A 19348-nucleotide genomic window follows, 5' to 3' on the forward strand; every position below is an offset into this window, starting at 1 on the left:
TTAATTCATTCAACAAATATTTGAAGACCTTCTAGGAGGCAGCTAGTTCTGAGCACTTGAAGCTCATTTGCAAACAAAAATTCAAAAATCTATGACACCATGGAAGTCTACAAAAACGAAATGAAAAAATAAATAAATAAAATGAAAGATTTCTGGGACAGGCCAAAGAGAGATTGAAGATACTCCCAGAGTGACATTTCCAAAATGTCCTTAGCTCTTGACACACAGAAGCAAGTGCTATTTTTCATGTCAATATTTGTTTTGTTTTTTTTTTTCAATTAGTTTATGTAGGAGGATATACATTGTAGTCTTGGTAACAAATCTTTATTGAGGAAAAATAGGCCATCTTTCAGTAAATTTTATTCTTCATCATTGACCATTAATATTATGTAACATGATCCAACAAATGGTTTGGGGAAAATTAAGACTTGTACACATGACTAAGAAAATGACCCCTAAGTAAACAAGGCTATGTTTTCAGAACTCCCTAGGTTGGGCCGGCTCACCTTACTCTATTGGCATCAGTAATAATTTCAGCCTCTGCTGTAATTAGTGCTGCTTACAGTACCTGAGCTATAAAAATAAGATTCCATTAGAGCAAAGTTCACAAATAGTGTTTTAATCCAACTATCCACATTGTAATCTAAAACGGTAAATATCTGTTTCTCACGTAACTGTCTTAGACTTGTAATCCAGTATGTTTAATGAAACAGAACTGTGTCTGAAAAAGGATTAGAATGCTAAATATCTGCTTGAAGAATTAAAAAAAAAAACAGTTAGCCATCTAGTATATTCAGTATTCAGAGATTTAAGATCACACAGAAGACCACAACCAGGTGAATTACTGAATCAGTCCCTTTTCTTCTGAGCACGTTGGGATTGAACAAACAGTCAGCATTCAGTTGGGTCTTGTGAGTTTTAGGCCCACATCCAATTTACATAGTTAATGCATATAAAAGGAAAAAAAGTCCAAAACAAGTCCCTAACTTAGAATGGATATATAGCATCGATTAGTATTTTTAAATAACTAGAGAAATATGTTTTTGTTAGTTTCATTAGTACTTATATTAAAACAAGTTTATTCCATTGCAAAGTATGTTTGTTTCTCAATAGGAGTCAATTTATATTCTTCAAATCTTAAGTAATCTTTTACTGCTTACCATTACAGGCACGTAGTAGAATTATACTACCTCAATTTAAGATTTAGGTTAATATTTTCTTCCATATGAGGGTAGTTAGGCTATGAATGTTAACTTCTCAAAACAACATAAGTTTATGGAGCTGTTAATTAAAAGAAATAATGAGAGACAGCATCTCTTTTATGGACAAATCTGCACATGTAAGTAAAACATTTTAAACCTTTTGGATTCTATTTTGAAGCAATTAAAGGATCGAGAAAAAACGCATTCACTAAAGTCACATAACACACTAAGAAAAAAGAAATTCTGTGCTTGACTATTAAAAGAGCTTCCGTAACATTTCTTAAAAATATCTATAAAGCACCTCTGCTACAATTCTTTTTTTTGAAACAAATAATGCAATGATTATACCACAGTAAACTGCAGGATGCATAATGCTATCTATTGTTAAATGAAAATCTATACATTACACTCATGTAAAGCCCACTTGATCATGCCAGTAATTAAGAGAAACACGTTGATTATTGTCACAGACTAGAGATTTAGGGCATAGGAAGAATAATTTACAAATGAAACTGTCCAAATTTGATCACATCTTTCAACATCTTATAAAAATTTCAGAAAATATCAGCTCAATTCTCTTTTCATTCGTTCCAAAGGTGCCTCAAAACATATAAGGTGAAAATAGTGATTAACATGCCATAGGGTCCGTAGAGTCTAGGAGGGAAGTTGGAGCACACGGTGTGTGTGGGAAAGTGAACCTAAATTGAAAGTAAATGAGCAGCTCTCCTTTCATAATCATTGGAGGTGGTTGGGCTTTCTGGGTACAGTGGGGAAATGATAAGCCATCAAACTTGGAAGCTAGCAATATTCCATCTAATAGAATTAAATGAGTATTAGAGCTGAGGAATCGGGAGGAAATTTGGATCTTCAGTTTTTTGTTCTATCCTGGGCACTTCATTGGAAAACTCAAAGGGTCATCTAGAAAATAAATTGTCTTTTTTTCCTTGGGTAGCTTGCAATCTAAAAAAAAAAAAATACTGATAAACGACATGAATTACTCCACAAGTATAACTGCTACATGATTATATCACAATAATACACTATTTATGATAGTTTGCCATTTCTCCAAATCACTACATTTCTTGGAATATGTCATTGTGATCACAGGCATGCCATTATATATCAGAATTTAAGTTCACTTATTGATTACAGATTTTCTTCCTTCCTTCCTTCCTTCCTTCCTTCCTTCCTTCCTTCCTTCCTTCCTTCCTTCCTTCCTTCCTTCCTTCCTTCCTCCCTCTTTTTTTTTCCTTTCCTCCCTCCCTCCCTCCCTTCCTTTCTTAAATTAACAATATATTCTAAGATGACCCGCCAGGATACTGTGCTCCAAATATATTAATTGTAGCTTGGCAGAGCCATTCTGTAAACTCAATCATTTTATATGCTTTGTGCATTTGCAAAATGGACCTAGCCAGCAGAAGAGTGCAGACAACCTGACTGGATCATTTAACCCATTAATTTGACTCTTTAAGTTTGATGCTATACCAGTTCTATCAATCAGATAACTATTCAGATATCAATTCCTGTTCCTGTGGGCTACATTCAGATTATTCAGGAGTGCATGTATTTGATTAGTGGTATGTAGTGACCCAATTTCAAAGATGATCATGGCTGTTGACTTGTTTTCAAAATATACAAATCTGGGTTTTATTGGTTCTACATGGCTATTTTTGCATTCATTAAATCCCTATTTTAAAATGTGTATTATCAGCTTGCATATTTGTGTTTTGCAACCCCCTTGTCATCCCACATTCCACTACCCAATTTCACGCAAAAAAAAAAATCTTCCAAGCATTTTAAGGAACTCAATTCCTAACGTGGAGTAATTCTAGCAGACAACTCTACAGATGTGTCTATAGAATGCCAAAAAAAATCTTGTCAATTGTGTCAGAAATTTAGTCATTCATCCAGATATTTTGTCTATATCATGTCAAACATGTTTAGTGAATTCTGTTAACTGGCTAAAAATCTCACAGAATTGCCTTGACATTATTTAGACATGGCTCAAAATATTAGGAAGAACAGCAATAAACACCCTCAAGTAAACAGCATATTCGGGTTGACACAGATTCCAAACTTAAAGTGACTCCCATTGGCCAATGGGGACCAAAATCTTGGTGATATGGCTGCAATTTGGATTCTAAGAATGCCAAGGATCCACAACATTTTATCATCCTCCAGTTGATTTCAGAACTAGATCATATAAGTACTAGATACCCAATGAACCAGAAGAATTAAACGTCATTCAGTGCATTTGAGTTAAAACTGACCAATTTATAGTGGGCAATTTACTGATGACAATGACTATTTATGACGGTGGATATCCATTTTAATTAGGTTATTGCTTAAGGATCATAATTGGCCTGGAATCTTTTGGAAAATTTGTAGACTACTTTATATAAAGTACAGAAAATTGTGAAAAAGTTGCATGCTTTAAAAACTTAGTATTTCCATCAAGCCCGTGGCTGAAAAAGAGTATGAAGACAATCGTAAATGAATGTTTTTAACACAGTTTCTTGATATTTACAGTATTTTTTTTTCTCTAGTCGCCCTCCCATCAAAGCTGGTCAATTGTTTTTCTGGAGTTTTCTTCACCTCACATTCAGTACAAGGAGGCATTTGCAATTTCTGTGAAGCAATACAGAAAAGACAATGAGGATAGTTAAAATAAATATATGTTTAAGGTAAAAATTAAAATCCTAACAGAACAGGAATATAAACTTTTAAAGCTCAACAAATATCTTATAGTAAATCCATGCTAGGCCAAAATAAAATAAGTGTAAATATGTTAATACTTCTATTTCATGGAAGTACATAAAATATTGTTTACAAACAGCACAACTTTAAAAATTATTTCGAGAAGACTTTGGCTAAACCATTCAACTCTGATTTAACCTCACTCAAAAGTTAGGAAATGTGCTAAGTGAGATGAACCCTAAGAATTGCTATGATATGATATTTTTGGTCCAATATAGAACAGTTCAGAAAGAAGTTTGGAATTAAGTTCTTGAAATGTGCTTGTCATTTGTTTCTGTTGTGGATATGTATTTCTTTCTACCTCCTCTGCCTCCCCCAAATCGTTTATCTTTTTTGTTCTCTAAGGAACAGATGCATGCTTTTTGTTGCCCCTATTCTTGGTTGTGTGTGTGTAGGGGGCGGGGTATACATCCCCCACCCTTGTTCTTCTGACTACCTCAGATGATTAAACCAGAAACTTAGTGGCAGGCACAAGTGGTCATGGAAAGGTCCAGAAGCACTAGGTGGAGGACGTATCTCGTATTAGTCAGTACAACATTCCTGCTTCAGCTAGAGAAAAATCATTGGACCCAAAGGATTCAAGTTCTTTCTGACAAAATCAAAACAAACAAACAAATAAAATACCTTTGGGGTAGTCGCTGGCTCTATAGTGACACTGCTTGATTGATTGTCTTTCGGCTTCATTAAGCAGGTCCTGCCCTCTTGTAAAAGCTGCAAATGAAAATAGATGAATGTAGTTAAATTCTATGAAAGAAGGCATAGAAAAATTCCCTTCAATTCTTCCTACTGGGAAACTTCTTTCACTTTGATGCAAGCCGAAAGGGCAACGTAGGGACAAAACTTCCTCATCACAACCGTGGCCCGAGCCCAAGGAGAGACCAAGCACTGGCAGGTGGTGTGGGGATCTTAGGGGTGCTGATGGCCATCAGCTACTATGACAAAATTCCATTCAAATGGAAAGTTCTTCCTTTGTAAAAGCAGTTGAACTGAAGTAAAGAATTATAAAACTACTGTTACATGTGATGAATCTAGACTATAAGACTTGAATATGTCCGTGGTCTCTATGCCTACAGGCACATCAATATTGCCAGCTTGAAGCGAGTTAAACAACATAATCATCAATCTGTCTAGCAAAAGCTCCTCAGGACCTTGAACAAAGTATTATATGTTGAGAAATAAAATCTTATATTTTACTAACCAGGAATTCTCATTTATTAGCCTCACCAGTTTTGAAGAATTGCTGGCAGTGTATTCCAATTGGGCTTCATTTTTATTCTTATTTATTTTTTTATTATTTATTTTATTTTATTATTTTATTTTATTCTATGGGGGCGGCTTCATTTTTATTTTAACCAAGGTTAAAATATTGACCTTGCCTTCCTTCCCCTTCACCCATGCTCTCTCCTTCTCTCCTTCCCTCCCCCTTCCCTTCTCTGCTTCTCTTCTCTTCATCCTTTCCATACTGTCTCTTATTCCTCCTTCCTCTCTCATTTTCTGCCTCTTTATTTTAAACACATTTTCAAAGTAACTACAATAACTCTTCCTTGTAAGAATATGCTTCTCTTTTTTTTTGCGGGGGGTGTGTCCTTTCCATGTGTACAACAGAGCCTAGAATTTTAAGAGCGCGTGGCCACTGGGTTGCTCTGAACTTGAACGAGTCAGTTTGTTTCCTTGGGACCTGACAACGGGGAGGAGACCTACGTGTCCTTCAAACTCTAACGTCCTACAAATTCTACAAATAGATGACAGCTTAAGAGGCTGTACAGGAGACTTAACCTACTCCAGTTCAGATTTTAGAGCAAAGTTATTTTCATATGCTCCCTGTTTTTGCACTATACTGCTCTTAACTGAATGCACACCGTGATCCTTTACCACTCCATGTCTATCTGTATGCCACCTCACCTTCATCAAAGTCTCTCTCCACTGTGACATCCTACAACCAGCTACTCATTCCCTCCCTAGAATGTCATTTCCACCAGTAGAGAGACTCAGTCACGCTTGCCTGCTCTAAGGGTACAGTGCATATAGAAGTTGTATCACTCCACAATGTGTTTATATGTATAAGCATGTCTAGCCCCCCAATACATTGCAAGTTCCTTGAAGACAGAGGTTACATTTATCAGCTGTACATCCCAGTGTGATGCCAGCACACAAGTGGTCAATATGAAGTCTCTGGCTAAGTAATAATGAATAAAACAAACATTGGCTATGAAAATATTTTAGTCCTTCAGAATTTTAATAAATGCCTGATTTTTTTTTTCATACGATCAAACGTAGGTCTAGTTGAGACTCCAAAATGGTTACACATAGCCCCTTCTTCTATATAAGCCTACATTATAGGAGCAAAGTAAGGTAACAACTATAATGGTGGAAATCAGTAGTCAAAACCTTGACTCTTCATTCCAAAAAATTTTAGGCAGAGGCATAGAGGAATCGTGTATGTTAAGAAATGTGTTTGTTTTTACGTTGTCTGAGTTTGAATTAGACCTGGAATCTAAATTTTTCCTATATTATTATTATTATTATTATTATTATTATTTTTTGTTATGGTAATACACCTGGCTTGTGTTTTTTCTCATTCTTGCATTCAGCCTTTGAAAAATTAACAAATAGTTGTATAAAATCAGGCTAAAAAACCATGATCAATGCAGAAAGTATTCTGCACAGTCTAACCTTTCCCAAAATATATTTTAGGGTAATGGAGTTTCTAGGTCATACACATTTGGGAGAGAAAAGTTTATTTGAATATGAAACACTTGTATTTAAAGTCGTTCTTCTCAAGCCTTTAACATATAATTTCTTAAAGTTCTGGTCTTGGATGACCTGTTCATATAATTATATAAGGTTATTGTTAAAACACTATACTCCTGAGTGATAATTCAGTCCTATGACCATGGGGCTTGCATTTTTAATCAGCACTCCAACAATTCCAGTGCACACTAAAATTTGAAATCCATTTCTTCATAATGCACAAACGCATTATAAATCACCTAGAAGGACATATAACAATTTTTTTTTTCAAATCTATTTGACCTCAAAAACCTGTCTTGTGTGGTGTTCCACTTGAGGTCATTCTCATGAGGAAGATACTATAGGATTTGCAGTGGAGTTTTTTCTTTCATTAATGCAAGCACAGCCGACTATTTCAGACAAGCCTTTGATCATCTGAACAATGAAAACTTATTAAACTTCAACATTAAAGAAAATATTATGTGGCTGAAAGATAGCTCGAACCTTTTTTGATACTTTGATCTTATAATGAACATTACCTTTAAATTTATTTTTTTTTTCTGTGCCTCACGGGCATTGTAGAAATTTTATGAGATGGAAGTTCATAAAATTCTTAGTGTTTCTCAGAGAAGCAATAGATATAAGAGCAACATAATTATAACTTGCAGGTATCATGCCTTAATAACCATCTTATCAACTTTGTAGCCATTGATAAATTGGGCATTCATTCAGTGAGAACATAAAAGGGAAATTTCTTTAACAGAGTCCTCTCGCATTTATCGGCAACATCACCCAGGCTGTCAAAAATTCCAGACAACTGTAGTTAAGGAAGATAAAAGACAAAAACAGAGAAAGGACACATTTCTAATATTGTAGTATAAATGTAATTTTCCCTAACGTTTAAAATGCTTTGGAGTAAAATAGACTTTAGTTTGAGTTTTAGCTCTGATGTTTATTCATTGGTGATCTTGATAAAATAATTTGATGAGTTATTTATCTCTGGGCCTCAGAGGTACAGTGCATAGAGACCGTAACACTTAACAGTTTATTGGCTGTAAAATGGAGCTACTTCACAGAATTATTTTGAGGACAAAATGAGAAAACAAACATATGCAGTATAAATACTAACAGATAATAAACACTCTCTCCTTTCTCCTTCTACTATTTTTCAAGTTAGCATTAGCATTGTTAATGATTACAAGCCAAAAGTTAGGATGAGCTGACACTGATATTATACATACGAAGTCTGGGGCAGAACCAACACTCATGTAAGTCCCATGCATAGATGACGAAGAAGGAAAGGGGAGAGAAAAGGAAATGGAAACCTAAGTGCTGATCTGAAGGGTTGCAAAACCACTAAGGACTAATACTTTTAATATGACACTATAGATAAAAAATAATAATAAAATTTACATAATGTTCTTTTGTTGGGAGGAAAATAGATGAGAGGGATGCCGAAGTGACTCAGTCAGTTAAGTGTCTGACTCTTGGTTTCAACTTGGGTCATGATTTAATGAGTCATGAGACAGAGAGCCCTGCAGTGGGCTCCACGCTCAGTGGGGAGTCTGCTTGAAAGGTCTCCGCTTCTCCTCTCCCACCCCTCCCATGTGGGCGTGCGTGCACGTGTACGCGCACGCACATACACACACTCTCTCTCCCTCTCTCTAATATATTTTTTAAGCTGAGAAAATAGAAGTTTCAAGGTCACACAGAATATTGATGTATTTAAAGATTTATCCAATTAAACATGGTCATGAGAATATAACTGGCCAACTCCTTAATTTTACTCTTGTAAAACCATGAGCAGGACCTAGTTAAGACTTGCCAGACTCCTGACTGGTGGAAAATAAGAGATAAATAGTGTTTCTTAAAGCCTTTCACTCCATGATAGTTTATAACTGAAAGCTAGTACAGATATTAAGGGCAGGAGACTTATATGTCATATCGTGTGAGCCTAAAGGATCTTACTTTTGTGTTGCTTTACCTTTGCTTTGATAATTTACCCATAGTTGATGTTTTGGTTCCATACTTTGTGAGGATAAATGGTGGTTAAACTGTAAATAAAAACCTTTTTGGGGTGATAATTTAAAAAATAATTGTGTGAACACAATATACAGATGCCTTTTTAAATGTAACAATAACACATAATCTTTTTTCCCAATTCTTTCTCCCAGTGTCTTTGTTGCTATTAACAGTGCTGGCTTTTTCATGGTCTTAAAATTCTGTTTAAATAACACTCCTCCCTTGACGTTTTATTATCTAATCTCTTGTCCCCTTCATCTCAACCCCTCATATTTACACATGACGAGATCAACAGTTATACAATGTTTTCAAGGCCATAAAAGTATTGTTGCTGTACATCTGGGTTCATTCCAAGATTCCACGTACCTTTTTCCTCACAGGATTATTTAACCTTATAACCGTCTTATTGTCATGTTAGATTTTACAGTTTCAGCTAATGACACAATTTTTAACAACAAAATACTTCCTCGGGTACTTTTGAAACATTCAACAAAGACAACTTAGTAAATAGTAGGTACCTATGGGGGCCTGATGAATCAATGAGATGTATTATCCAGAAAAGAAGAAAATATGACTCTTGGTTACTTAGGGTGACTGGGGATTTCTTCATGAAGGAAGTGACAAAGAAATCATCCCTGTGTAATGGGTAGAGTTGTCTGTGGCAGAGTCAGGAGGAGGAAGAAGTTACAGTATTCATGAAGTTGGAGAACACATCAAAGGTCATAGTGCTGAGGTCAGCCAGGACGGTTACTACCGAGCGCTAACTAGAATAGGAACAGTTGATGGGATACCTTTTAGGCCACATAATGATATGTATACTTAACTTTGCAATTATGAAGAGACAGGTATAGTATAAATATCCTGCAAAAATACGCCTACTTGTCTGAGGAAGTTTACAAGTTCATGCTTTCCCTATGTGGGAATCTAAAGAGATTCATTAGTAGGGCTTGAAAGTGATCAGTCTGTACAACACCTGCCTAAAAATGCAGTCCCTTGTTCAGGGTGTGATCTCCTGGGTCATGAGACTGAGCCCCACTGTTGGGCTCTGCACTCAGCAGGGAGTTTGCTTGAAGATTCTCTCCCTCTGCTCCTCCCTGCACTCACTCACGCACGTGCATGCACTCTCTCTCTCAAATAAATAATAAGAAAATAAATAAATCTTAAACAAACAAACCAAACAAAAAGACCCGCCATCCCTCAGCAGAACCTTATTCCTTATAGTGTAACTTTTGGAATCCAGGCCATTTTTATAAGCCCTTGTCTCTCCCTTGCACCCCCTTGTCTCTCCCTTGTCTCTCCTTGCAGATCAACAGGACTTGTCAGGGCAGCTTCCTTTTCCTTCTCTCGTCAGGCTGACAAGAAGCTGAAACTCAGCTACATTTCTCAGAAATTATGTTTAAATACTCAAATATCTGGATATGGGAGTTTCAGAACTTATTTCATGAGTCGATTGCTAAGTTAAATTATGCAACTGAAAGAACAATAACCAAAAAAAAAAAAAAAGATTCCTTATTCAAATGATTTGCATTCAGTCTGTGCTGGAAACTTATACACTACATATGATCAAGACATGTTTAACTTTTCATCACAATTCAACTCAAGAGACAGTAAATCTTGAGACTCTTCCCTTTATAGGCATTGGTCAGAATCTAAGAAAAGCAACAATAAGGACAATGATACTTAATACAATTTAATTGTTACGTATAGACTCAAGAGCGATCATTGCCTGAGGATTATGTTATCTTGGCTTGCAAAAGCAAAACTTGCAGATGACAGTAGCTGACAGTCTTTCCATGGGTGAGTCTGTAAACCATTTTTTATTAAAATTATTCAATGTGTTAGACTGTAATCCTTCTCTGTCTTTCAGAGATCATAGGGTTTATTCCCTTATTTCTTTCCTTGATTATTGAACTAAACTATTCAACTCTCTCTAACCTTGCTTTCTCCAATCTATCTGCCACTCAGTCTCCAGAAATATCTTCCTAATACCTGTTTCGTCAGGCTAACTCCTTGCCCCCCAAAATCAATCAAATCAAAACAAATCAGAAAAATATCACCAATCACCCCATACACAAATGTGTGATTTCCCATTGCCTATAAAGTACAGAAGGCTGGGGAGATGGATGGGATAAGGGAGTTGGAGACTGTTTTCTTAAACAGGTGAGAAGTGATATAGGAGCATGGCCTTCGGACTCACCTTGATGAACTACAGCAAAGTCTCAGAAGACAAATGACTGGGTCTTAAGCGAATGAGTCTCTGCTGTCACCTACTCAGGCTCATACATTTTCTTTTTATTACTGTTGTTAAGTACACACACATATACAGAACTTTTTGTCACACTGATTTTTTCTTTTTTTATTTTTTTGGACTCATTCCCCCATACTACCTAGAATAATGATCAACTTTCATTCTTTTAATTCTTTCTGGGACAATCTGAAACTGTCAATTTAGGAAGAAGTGAAAAGTGCTACTTTATACAAGAGATTTTATGACTAAATAGAATAAGGCAGTGGTTAAATTTGTAGGCTAAGAAGTCTGTCTTAACCAGTGTTCAAGTCTTTAAACCTACTGCTTACTAGCTTTGTGGTCTTTGATAAGTTATTCATGTTTTCTTAATCTAAATTTCCATTTTTGTAAAGGGTAGAACTATATTATTTTATAAATGTTTGTAAGGATTACCTAGGAGAATGATTTAAATCACTTAGCTCAGTGCCTCTTACTATAAGATCTCAAAATATTGTAGTAGCAATTATGAATCTAACAGTGAATTTGTCAACCACCCGGAACAGAGCACCTGATACGTATGAGGTACTCCGTAAGTCATACCTATTGTTATATCATAGTAGACTCCCTGATATATGTCTTCATCAAATAATTGTTTATATAAATGATATATGTGGCTCACACAGCTTGGAAGGAAAAGTAGTTCTACACGAACTTTTTCAGAGGCATTAATACAATGCCATTCTCATGTCATTGAAGGAAAATGATACGACCCAATTACAACAATAATTCATAAATAATCATTACAATAGTAAGCTACTTTTTTTCTGTCAAATGAGGAAACAAGGAAAAATTATACATTTACTGTTGTTGGCTCCAGCCTGATAAAACAGGCTTCTCTCTTTCTTGCTCTATTTCTCTCTTTTACCATGCTGGTGTAGAAATAAATCAACAAATCAATCAATAAATAATCAAAAGAATAAAGTTAATAAAGTTAATGGATATTTTGGAAAATAAGTTAATAAGATAGGTACAGTGGTCTTAAACATGTTCATGATTCAGCATTTCACTTGGGATAGTCTCTCTCTGAAGAAAATAATCCACATTTAAAGAAAAAAAAAGAAAGAAAGGTAACCTTTTCACACAGAAATCTGAATTTGGGATTTGTATAAGAGTAAAAGAGAAAACAAAATAATGGTTGAATATAAGTAAGCTCATTAAATAACGATAAAATAAGATGAAATGTTGTAGTCATGAAGACATTTGTAGGATTCTTATTAATATGAAAAACACCTATGCTAAAGACATGTAATACAAAATTATACAGTTAAAATCACAAATGATTCATTTGTGAATTATACAGTTAAAATCACAGCGATGCATAAGAAGTGCGTGTAAAACATACAGAAATAAATGCACCAAACTTGACCCTGACAAATGTCGAAGCACAGCAACTAAGTTGGGGAGAAGAAAACAGACAATTTTGTTGTGCTTTCCTATTTTTGATGATTTCAAAATAACACAGAACACACATCTGTCTGTCTGCCTGCCTGCCTTTCCATCTCTGAAACTGTTCATCTCTTCACCTGTTGTTCCACCTCTTTCCCCACTCCTGTCCTTCCTCCTGCCCTGGTCTTCTTCACCCACTTTCCCCTGCCCACTCTTTGTTCTCTTTCTTTTCTTTCTCCTTTTTCTTCTTCGTGGGGACATGGCTGTTCTGATGCTTTTCAATGAGCTACAACCACCTATAGAACTGTTTATCCGTATAGTTTCCCTATAGAAAAAATATACATGCTCATTTAAAAAATGTGATTTTAAGTTGAAACAGTGCCTGGACACTTTAGCTCTCCCTTCCTTATCAATTTGAGTCTCAAGTTTTCTTGAACAAACGGAAAAGTTCAGATGTCATTTTCTCTCATGCACATATGATTTAAAAAATGTAATTTTGCTTGTAGAAGAATGGATACAGATGCAACTAGCTTTGGTGAATAATTGATTAATTATGCAAGTTAACTATTTTCTGTCTTAAGACACACACACAAAAATGTTTAAGTAGTAATCTTGAAAATTTCACAAAATTGTGCAGTCTGGCTAGCACAGGCCTTCAAAACATTCCATCTCAGTTAGGTAAAATTTAACCTGATTAGTAATATACATATATCCAAAAATTCCAGTTGTAAAATATGAAGACTGATGAGGAAAATATGCATAAATCCAGCTGCTTCGCTATGCAGCTCACCTACTCAGTTACACAGGAGACCTAGGGAAGAGCACAGCTGGGTCTGCAAATTATGAAATGAGATAAGCCATGAATACAATTTTCTTAAAGTGATTACACTTATCTCGCACATACACACCACCACCACCAGAATAACCAGTTTGTTCATGTGCTTTTGAGCAACGAACCACTAGTTATCTGACAAAATGTCATATTATGGCCAGAAAGCAGGCAAAGTAACTACAAAACTATGTAGTTGAGACAAACCCAGCTAATTATTTATCTTGGTACATGGAAAACAACACACAGTCACAACATGGTGGGAAAACTGTGATGCTGAGACGTCCTAATAATTATCAGGACCCCTAACCCCCCCCCCCTCTTTTTTTTAAATAGAGTGAGTGTAAGTGGAAGGGGCAGAGGGAGAGACAGAATCCTAAGCCGGCTCCACACTGAGCAGAGAGCCTGACACGGGGCTTGATCGCACAGCCCTGAGATCATGACCTGAGCTGAAATCGAGTTAGAGGCCCAAGTGACTAAGCCAATCAGGTGCCCTAAGGACCTTCGTTTTAATGTGGAGATACCAGGCTTTGGAGCCATGTGTAAATGAATTTGAGTCCCAACTCCATCTCCCACATCTGTGATAATGGGGGTAAGTTAATGAACACTGAGTTTCCTGGATGTTGGTATTTTACAAAAGAATAAAGTTAAACACCAAAAATAAACATCAGGATTGTCAGCTTCAAATTTCAAAATTAGAACAAAAAAAGCCACAAACACACCCCTAAATTTCAACAGTGTTTCAGAAAAGAAAGAACATTTTAATACTAAAAATATATCCAAAAGTCAAAGGAAATTTTCCTCTTGAGGAGCAGAGGGAGACAGAGAGATAAGAGACACAGAGAGATTGATTGATTCATGGAAAATCCACTGAAATTTTGTTATCTGACTCCTTATTCAATGTCCATTTTCTACACCTTTGAACTGTTGAACATTTCATCACAGGCTAGCACTTTCCAGTGGAATGAGGTTTGGAAAATTGCAACTTAACCTCGCTTTTTCCTCATTTATAAATGTGGATGACAATGGTGACATTCAACAGTGACGTCAATGTGAAATGAGATAAAACAGGTGACCTGCTAGGTGAATGGAGTGAGGAGTTAGGCCCCCGCAGGTTGGAGTTCCTTTAGCCTTTACTGGCTGTATGGACTTGGAAACGTTACTTCACCTTCCTGAGGTTCTGATGACTTATCTGTAAAGTGGGCAAAGTATTACCTACCTGAGGGGGTTCTTGGACGAGTTAGATTACATTAAAACTATATAATGGTTCCTAATGGCGTGTCTCGAGTAGGTACTCAGGTAAGTCTGATTTCTGTCCTTTCTTTCCTATCCTCAGCTTCCACTTCCTTCAATCAAAATGTCTCTCTCTTGTCAACAAATATTTGGATCCTATGAGAATGGAAACGCTGACACTCGGTCATTTTAATTTCACATCCCTGGAATCAACACATTGACCCTGGTCATTAGGGAATGTTGATATTGCCAAAGGATTTGTTGCTGACACCCCTCGCCCTGAGCCTGTGGTTCTTTCTGTCTCATCCTGTCTCATCCTTTACTGTTTATGATTTAACAGGGCAAGAAAAAAAAATCGTATTACCCTACCGCTTATTAATCCTAAATAGCCTTAAACTTAGATGTCTTTACTTTTTGTTTTGTTTTGTTTTTCCCCTCCTCAATGCAAAATCATCAGATCAGTCTAACTAATTTAACTTAGGGATTTAGCTGTCTCAAGAGATTTTCATGATGATACAGGCACATCTTTGGCTCCAAAGCAAATATCCTATTCAGAAATTATGAGAATAAAGTCATATTTAGAATGACCTTTTTAAAAGGACATGTCTAAGAGTTTAGCTGAATACCCATACGTATTGCTGCATCAGCATCCTTTTTGTGTGGCTAAGAGGTCTGCTGGGGCTTGGAAATGACACTAGCCTCTCTAGGAGTGCATGTCCTAGACAACACTCGGTAGAGTCACAAGAAAATGTAAATTTCTGGGGACCCCAGGTGGCTCAGTGGTTGAGCGCCTGCCTTCCGGGCAAATATTTTAAAGAAAAAAAAGAAAATGTAAATTCCCTTTTTTTATTTTTTTAAAAAAAATTTATTTATGTATTCATGAGAGACACACAGAGAGAGGCAGAGACACAGGCAGAGGGAGAAGCAGGCTCCCTGTGGGGAGCCCGATGTGGGACTCGATCCCAGGACCCTTGGGTCACGCCTTGGACAGAAGGCAGGTGCTCAACCACTGAGCCCCCCAGGTGCCCCAAAGGAGTAAATTCCTGGTATGACTTCCCCAGCACCCCGGGCATAAACATCCTCTCCTCTCTTGTCTCTACCACCCCACCCCCACTTCTCCTTTCTGTTTCTTAGATAAGACTCTCCTTCCTCCCTATTCTTGGCTCTTCCCAACATTCCTGCTCTTTTTGCTTTAAATTGATCAGTCAGGCCTAGACAAGGACCCCAAAGAACTCTCCCCAACTAACCCTAAAAAAATGTGTCTCAGGTTCTGCTGCTCCCTCTCTGCCTGTCTCCTGCGTTGACCTCCCCCCATGTGCTCCACTGACCTATGCATTGTATTTCCTTCAAAATTTGTGACTAATGAAGTCCTCTATTTCACTTTCCCTTGCCTCATGATCTTCCTTGAACCTTGGCTCACCATTTGGTACCCCAGGGCTCGACTTAGCAAATGTTAATTTAACAAAAATCCCATGAGCTCTAGGACTTAATTTCCAGTCATTGGAAAGACTATAAAAGGAAAATGGCTTCCTTGGCATTCTTGTTTACTTTAAATTACACCCTATTCCTTCTCTGAGAAATAACGAATAATACTTTAAGAATTAAAGCAGATGGAGTGATTTATCAGAAACTCGTTCAAGTCTTTGAACTTATATCTCTAATCCTGCTGATCACTATAATTTTGTTATTGGTATTAAACATTTGGTGCTCTTTCACAAGAGAGATTAGTTATATCTCTTATATCTTTCTCTGAAACACTAAAAGAACTCAAAATGATTAATGCAAATACATAACTGGGCAACCTGAAATTCTACCAAGAAAAAATAACTCTGGCGGGTACAGAAGTCCAGTTGATTCTGCATATTGAAATAAATTACGGAACAGGTTGGAAGCTAAAAAGAAGAAGGATTTTTAAAATATTCTAGAGAAGAAAAAAGGGAATTAAGTCTCGGTTACTTAAAAACATGAATACATTTTGGCTAAGTTTTTCTGGGCTGCCACCTTTCTGTACTAAATAAATTTGTCATATTTATTACAGAATGGTATTTTAGCAGTGTGTTTAGTACTCCGTGTGAAATAGTTAAACTTTTGAAAAGCACAGCCTTGTCTCATTTCACAATGTTGCATGTTTTGGAAAAATTTTAATAAGCATCTGCTAAATGAACATTTTGCTTGGTCCTGAAGGAAATACCAATATTTTTATAGATTCTGCCCTCAAATTGTTTGTTATCTAATGAGTACTCTGTACACATAATCAACTTGCAAGCTCGACTGTAATGCAGGATGAAATATATGTATGAACCTAGCCCTACAGGTGCCAAGAGGAGAAAACCATTCTGTGTTTTCAGGGAAGACAGGAAGAGTCAAAGAATTGTTAACCAAATCAAGCTTTGTACGCACAGCACTGTTTGGCCAATGACCTTATAATAAATATCAGCGTGTTTTTGGGGTTATTTTTATTTACCACGTGAATAAATTAACCATTGTTATTATGGTTTCTATACAACTTCTGATGAGAAGTGCCACTTAGGTTCACATTCCTGCAACTTTAAATTGATGCTCTAATAGGGCAACCTGGAGATTTATATCTGCTGCGCAATGCAAAAACTGTTCTCAAACTGTTCTGAAGATCTTATGAAACAATCTACCATTCTGCATTCTCTGCAGGCACGTCTGTTCCTTCTTGAAGGAACCACCGTAGCACAATAACAATGCCTTGTGCAAAGCCAGCCTCTTCAGATGTCTGATAAAATGTAGCCCAGAATGATAATATTGTGTGGCCTCCAAGCCCAATTACAGCAGGGCATGACTCGACCAGAAAATTTTGTCAGTCCAGCACCCGCCAACAACTCATCAAGTCCATCAAATACTACACAATGAATACTGGCTATAACAGGAAACCAGGATTCCTTAAATCTCTGCCAAAATTGTTTTAGCATTAAAAAGCTGGCATCATTTCCTACTCGCAGCTCTATGATTTTTTTTTCTGCACATTTTCCCCTTTTCCTTTCCCTAGACAATACTTGCTGTTAAATAAACCCCCTTTGGTCAGGGACTTGCCAGCAGGTGTAATAGGAAGAAACGGAGCTGGTGCTCTCAATGCTAAACAGAAGCCATTGTGCTTTTCATTTTCTCAGCACATTAAGAAAAATGTTTGCTACCTAGAGGAGTCGGAAATATTGTGAAACATATTTAGATCCACATTAAGTCTTAATCCCTAAGTGAAAATTAAAATTGAATGCTCAATGTCTTTAATTCTTGATATGTTATTAAACAATATGAGACACATTTGCAAACTTCTGGCAAATGGGATGATGGAGCAGGTATATCCTTTGCTTTCTCCATGTGTCTCTGATACTATCATTTAAGGAAGGCCTTTTCAAAATAATTTAAACACACACCAAACAGTCCAGCTTGCTGTTAAGCCAGTGGCAATCTACCTAAAGTTTTCTAAGTCTACTAAAGAAAAAAGGGGGAGGGCAAAGAATCCAGAGAGCATTTTCCTAGATGCCCCTTTCTGGCTTATTTAGGGCAGGAAATGGAATGAACCCACAAAGGTATCTAAGACAATGTAAAGTCTCTAATTCCAAGTTTGGGACCTTGACCATAGAAGATATGGAGACCTTGGGTATTAGAATTACAGAGCAGCTTTTTTAGAATGAACTAATAAGGACATTGTGATATAACTGAACACTGTGTAGTTAATTTAATATCATATATAATTATTATGACAAACCTGTAAGGAATCAACATCCAATGTTCTTAAAATGTTTGTCAGAAAATACTGACAAAAGAAAATCTAGGTGGGTTTATTAAAACAATACACATTCCTGGGCTGTGCCCCAGATCTACTGATTAATAATCTATAGGAGTGAAGGACTTTTACCAGTTGACCTGGTGATTCATAGGTATGCAAATGTCTGAAAATCCTTGATCTACATTATATAGATACAGGATCTGAATTGTAAAATCACTTGCCAGGAGTGACATGTTAGGAAAAAGCAAAGTTGGCATTCAAATCTAGGTTTTATGTAATTTCAAGGCTTTCTCTACTATATTGTTTAGTATTGGGTGTACCAATAGGAATCAAAATGCATCTCTTTTGCCATTTATTTACTAAGAGACTGCACATATGCCCATCAGCTCTCAGGGAGGTTGCTGATGATCACAGAATCCTGGAATTGAAAGAGATGCTCACATGATATTCCTTTCTTCCATACTACTGCTTCATTTCCAAAATACATCCAGAATAGTTGTTTTTCATTATTTTTTTTTAAATATTTGTTTGAGAGAGAGAGAGAGAGAGAGAGAGAGAGAGAGAGAGTATGTGCACCAGCTGGAGGATGGGAGGAGAGGGAGAGGGAGAGACAGTCCTAAGCAGACTCCACGCTGAGCAGCGGGGCTGGATCCCTCGACCCTGAGATCATGACCCAAGTGGAAACCAAGAGTCAGATGTCCAACTGATTGTGCCACCTTGGTGCCCCAGTTTTTCATTATCCAATCACATAATATACTATGTTTTCAGTGGCTAAATCTTAGTTCATATACTTTTCATGAAAAGTTCACTTTTATATTTGATTGAAATAGTCTCCTTCGTATAGCTGTTTTCACCAACAACATCTGGTACTATCCTGAAGAGGAGCACTGAATAAGACCGTGCTAAGACCTATTTCACATAGTTTTTCTCTTTTGAGAAATTAATTAAAACATACAATTCAAAAAATATTTATTGAGGTTGTAAGTGAAAGGCATAGCTTTATATAAAAGAATGGAAAGTGATAATTATCGAGGACCTGCTATGTGTTCATGATAAACTAGGTGTTAAGTCACTGGAACCTTTAACAAATTGTATAAGATAGGCCACATTTATCTCTCTTTTTTAGAGGAGGAAAATGAGCCTTG

The 19348-nt window shown here is 36.5% G+C and overlaps 1 protein-coding gene across 2 annotated transcripts in view; it reads right to left on the minus strand.

Moving 5' to 3' along the window:
- Positions 1-308: 308 nt before the first annotated feature.
- Positions 309-19348, minus strand: part of LUZP2 (leucine zipper protein 2) — a 477600-nt gene continuing 458560 nt past the window's right edge. Inside the window, exons 11-13 of one of the 2 annotated variants that reach the window (XM_041730695.1) lie at positions 4584-4670; positions 3730-3830; positions 309-2162 (exon numbers count right to left, since the gene is read on the minus strand). In XM_041730695.1, the coding sequence (XP_041586629.1) occupies positions 2117-2162; positions 3730-3830; positions 4584-4670 (234 nt within the window). In that variant the 3' untranslated portion in view covers positions 309-2116. Of the gene's footprint in view, positions 2163-2470; positions 3831-4583; positions 4671-19348 lie in introns of those variants that run through there. The other variant, XM_041730696.1, reaches the window with a different exon arrangement.

This window comes from Vulpes lagopus, chromosome 15 (assembly GCF_018345385.1).
Source record: "Vulpes lagopus strain Blue_001 chromosome 15, ASM1834538v1, whole genome shotgun sequence".
Lineage (NCBI taxonomy): Eukaryota > Metazoa > Chordata > Mammalia > Carnivora > Canidae > Vulpes > Vulpes lagopus.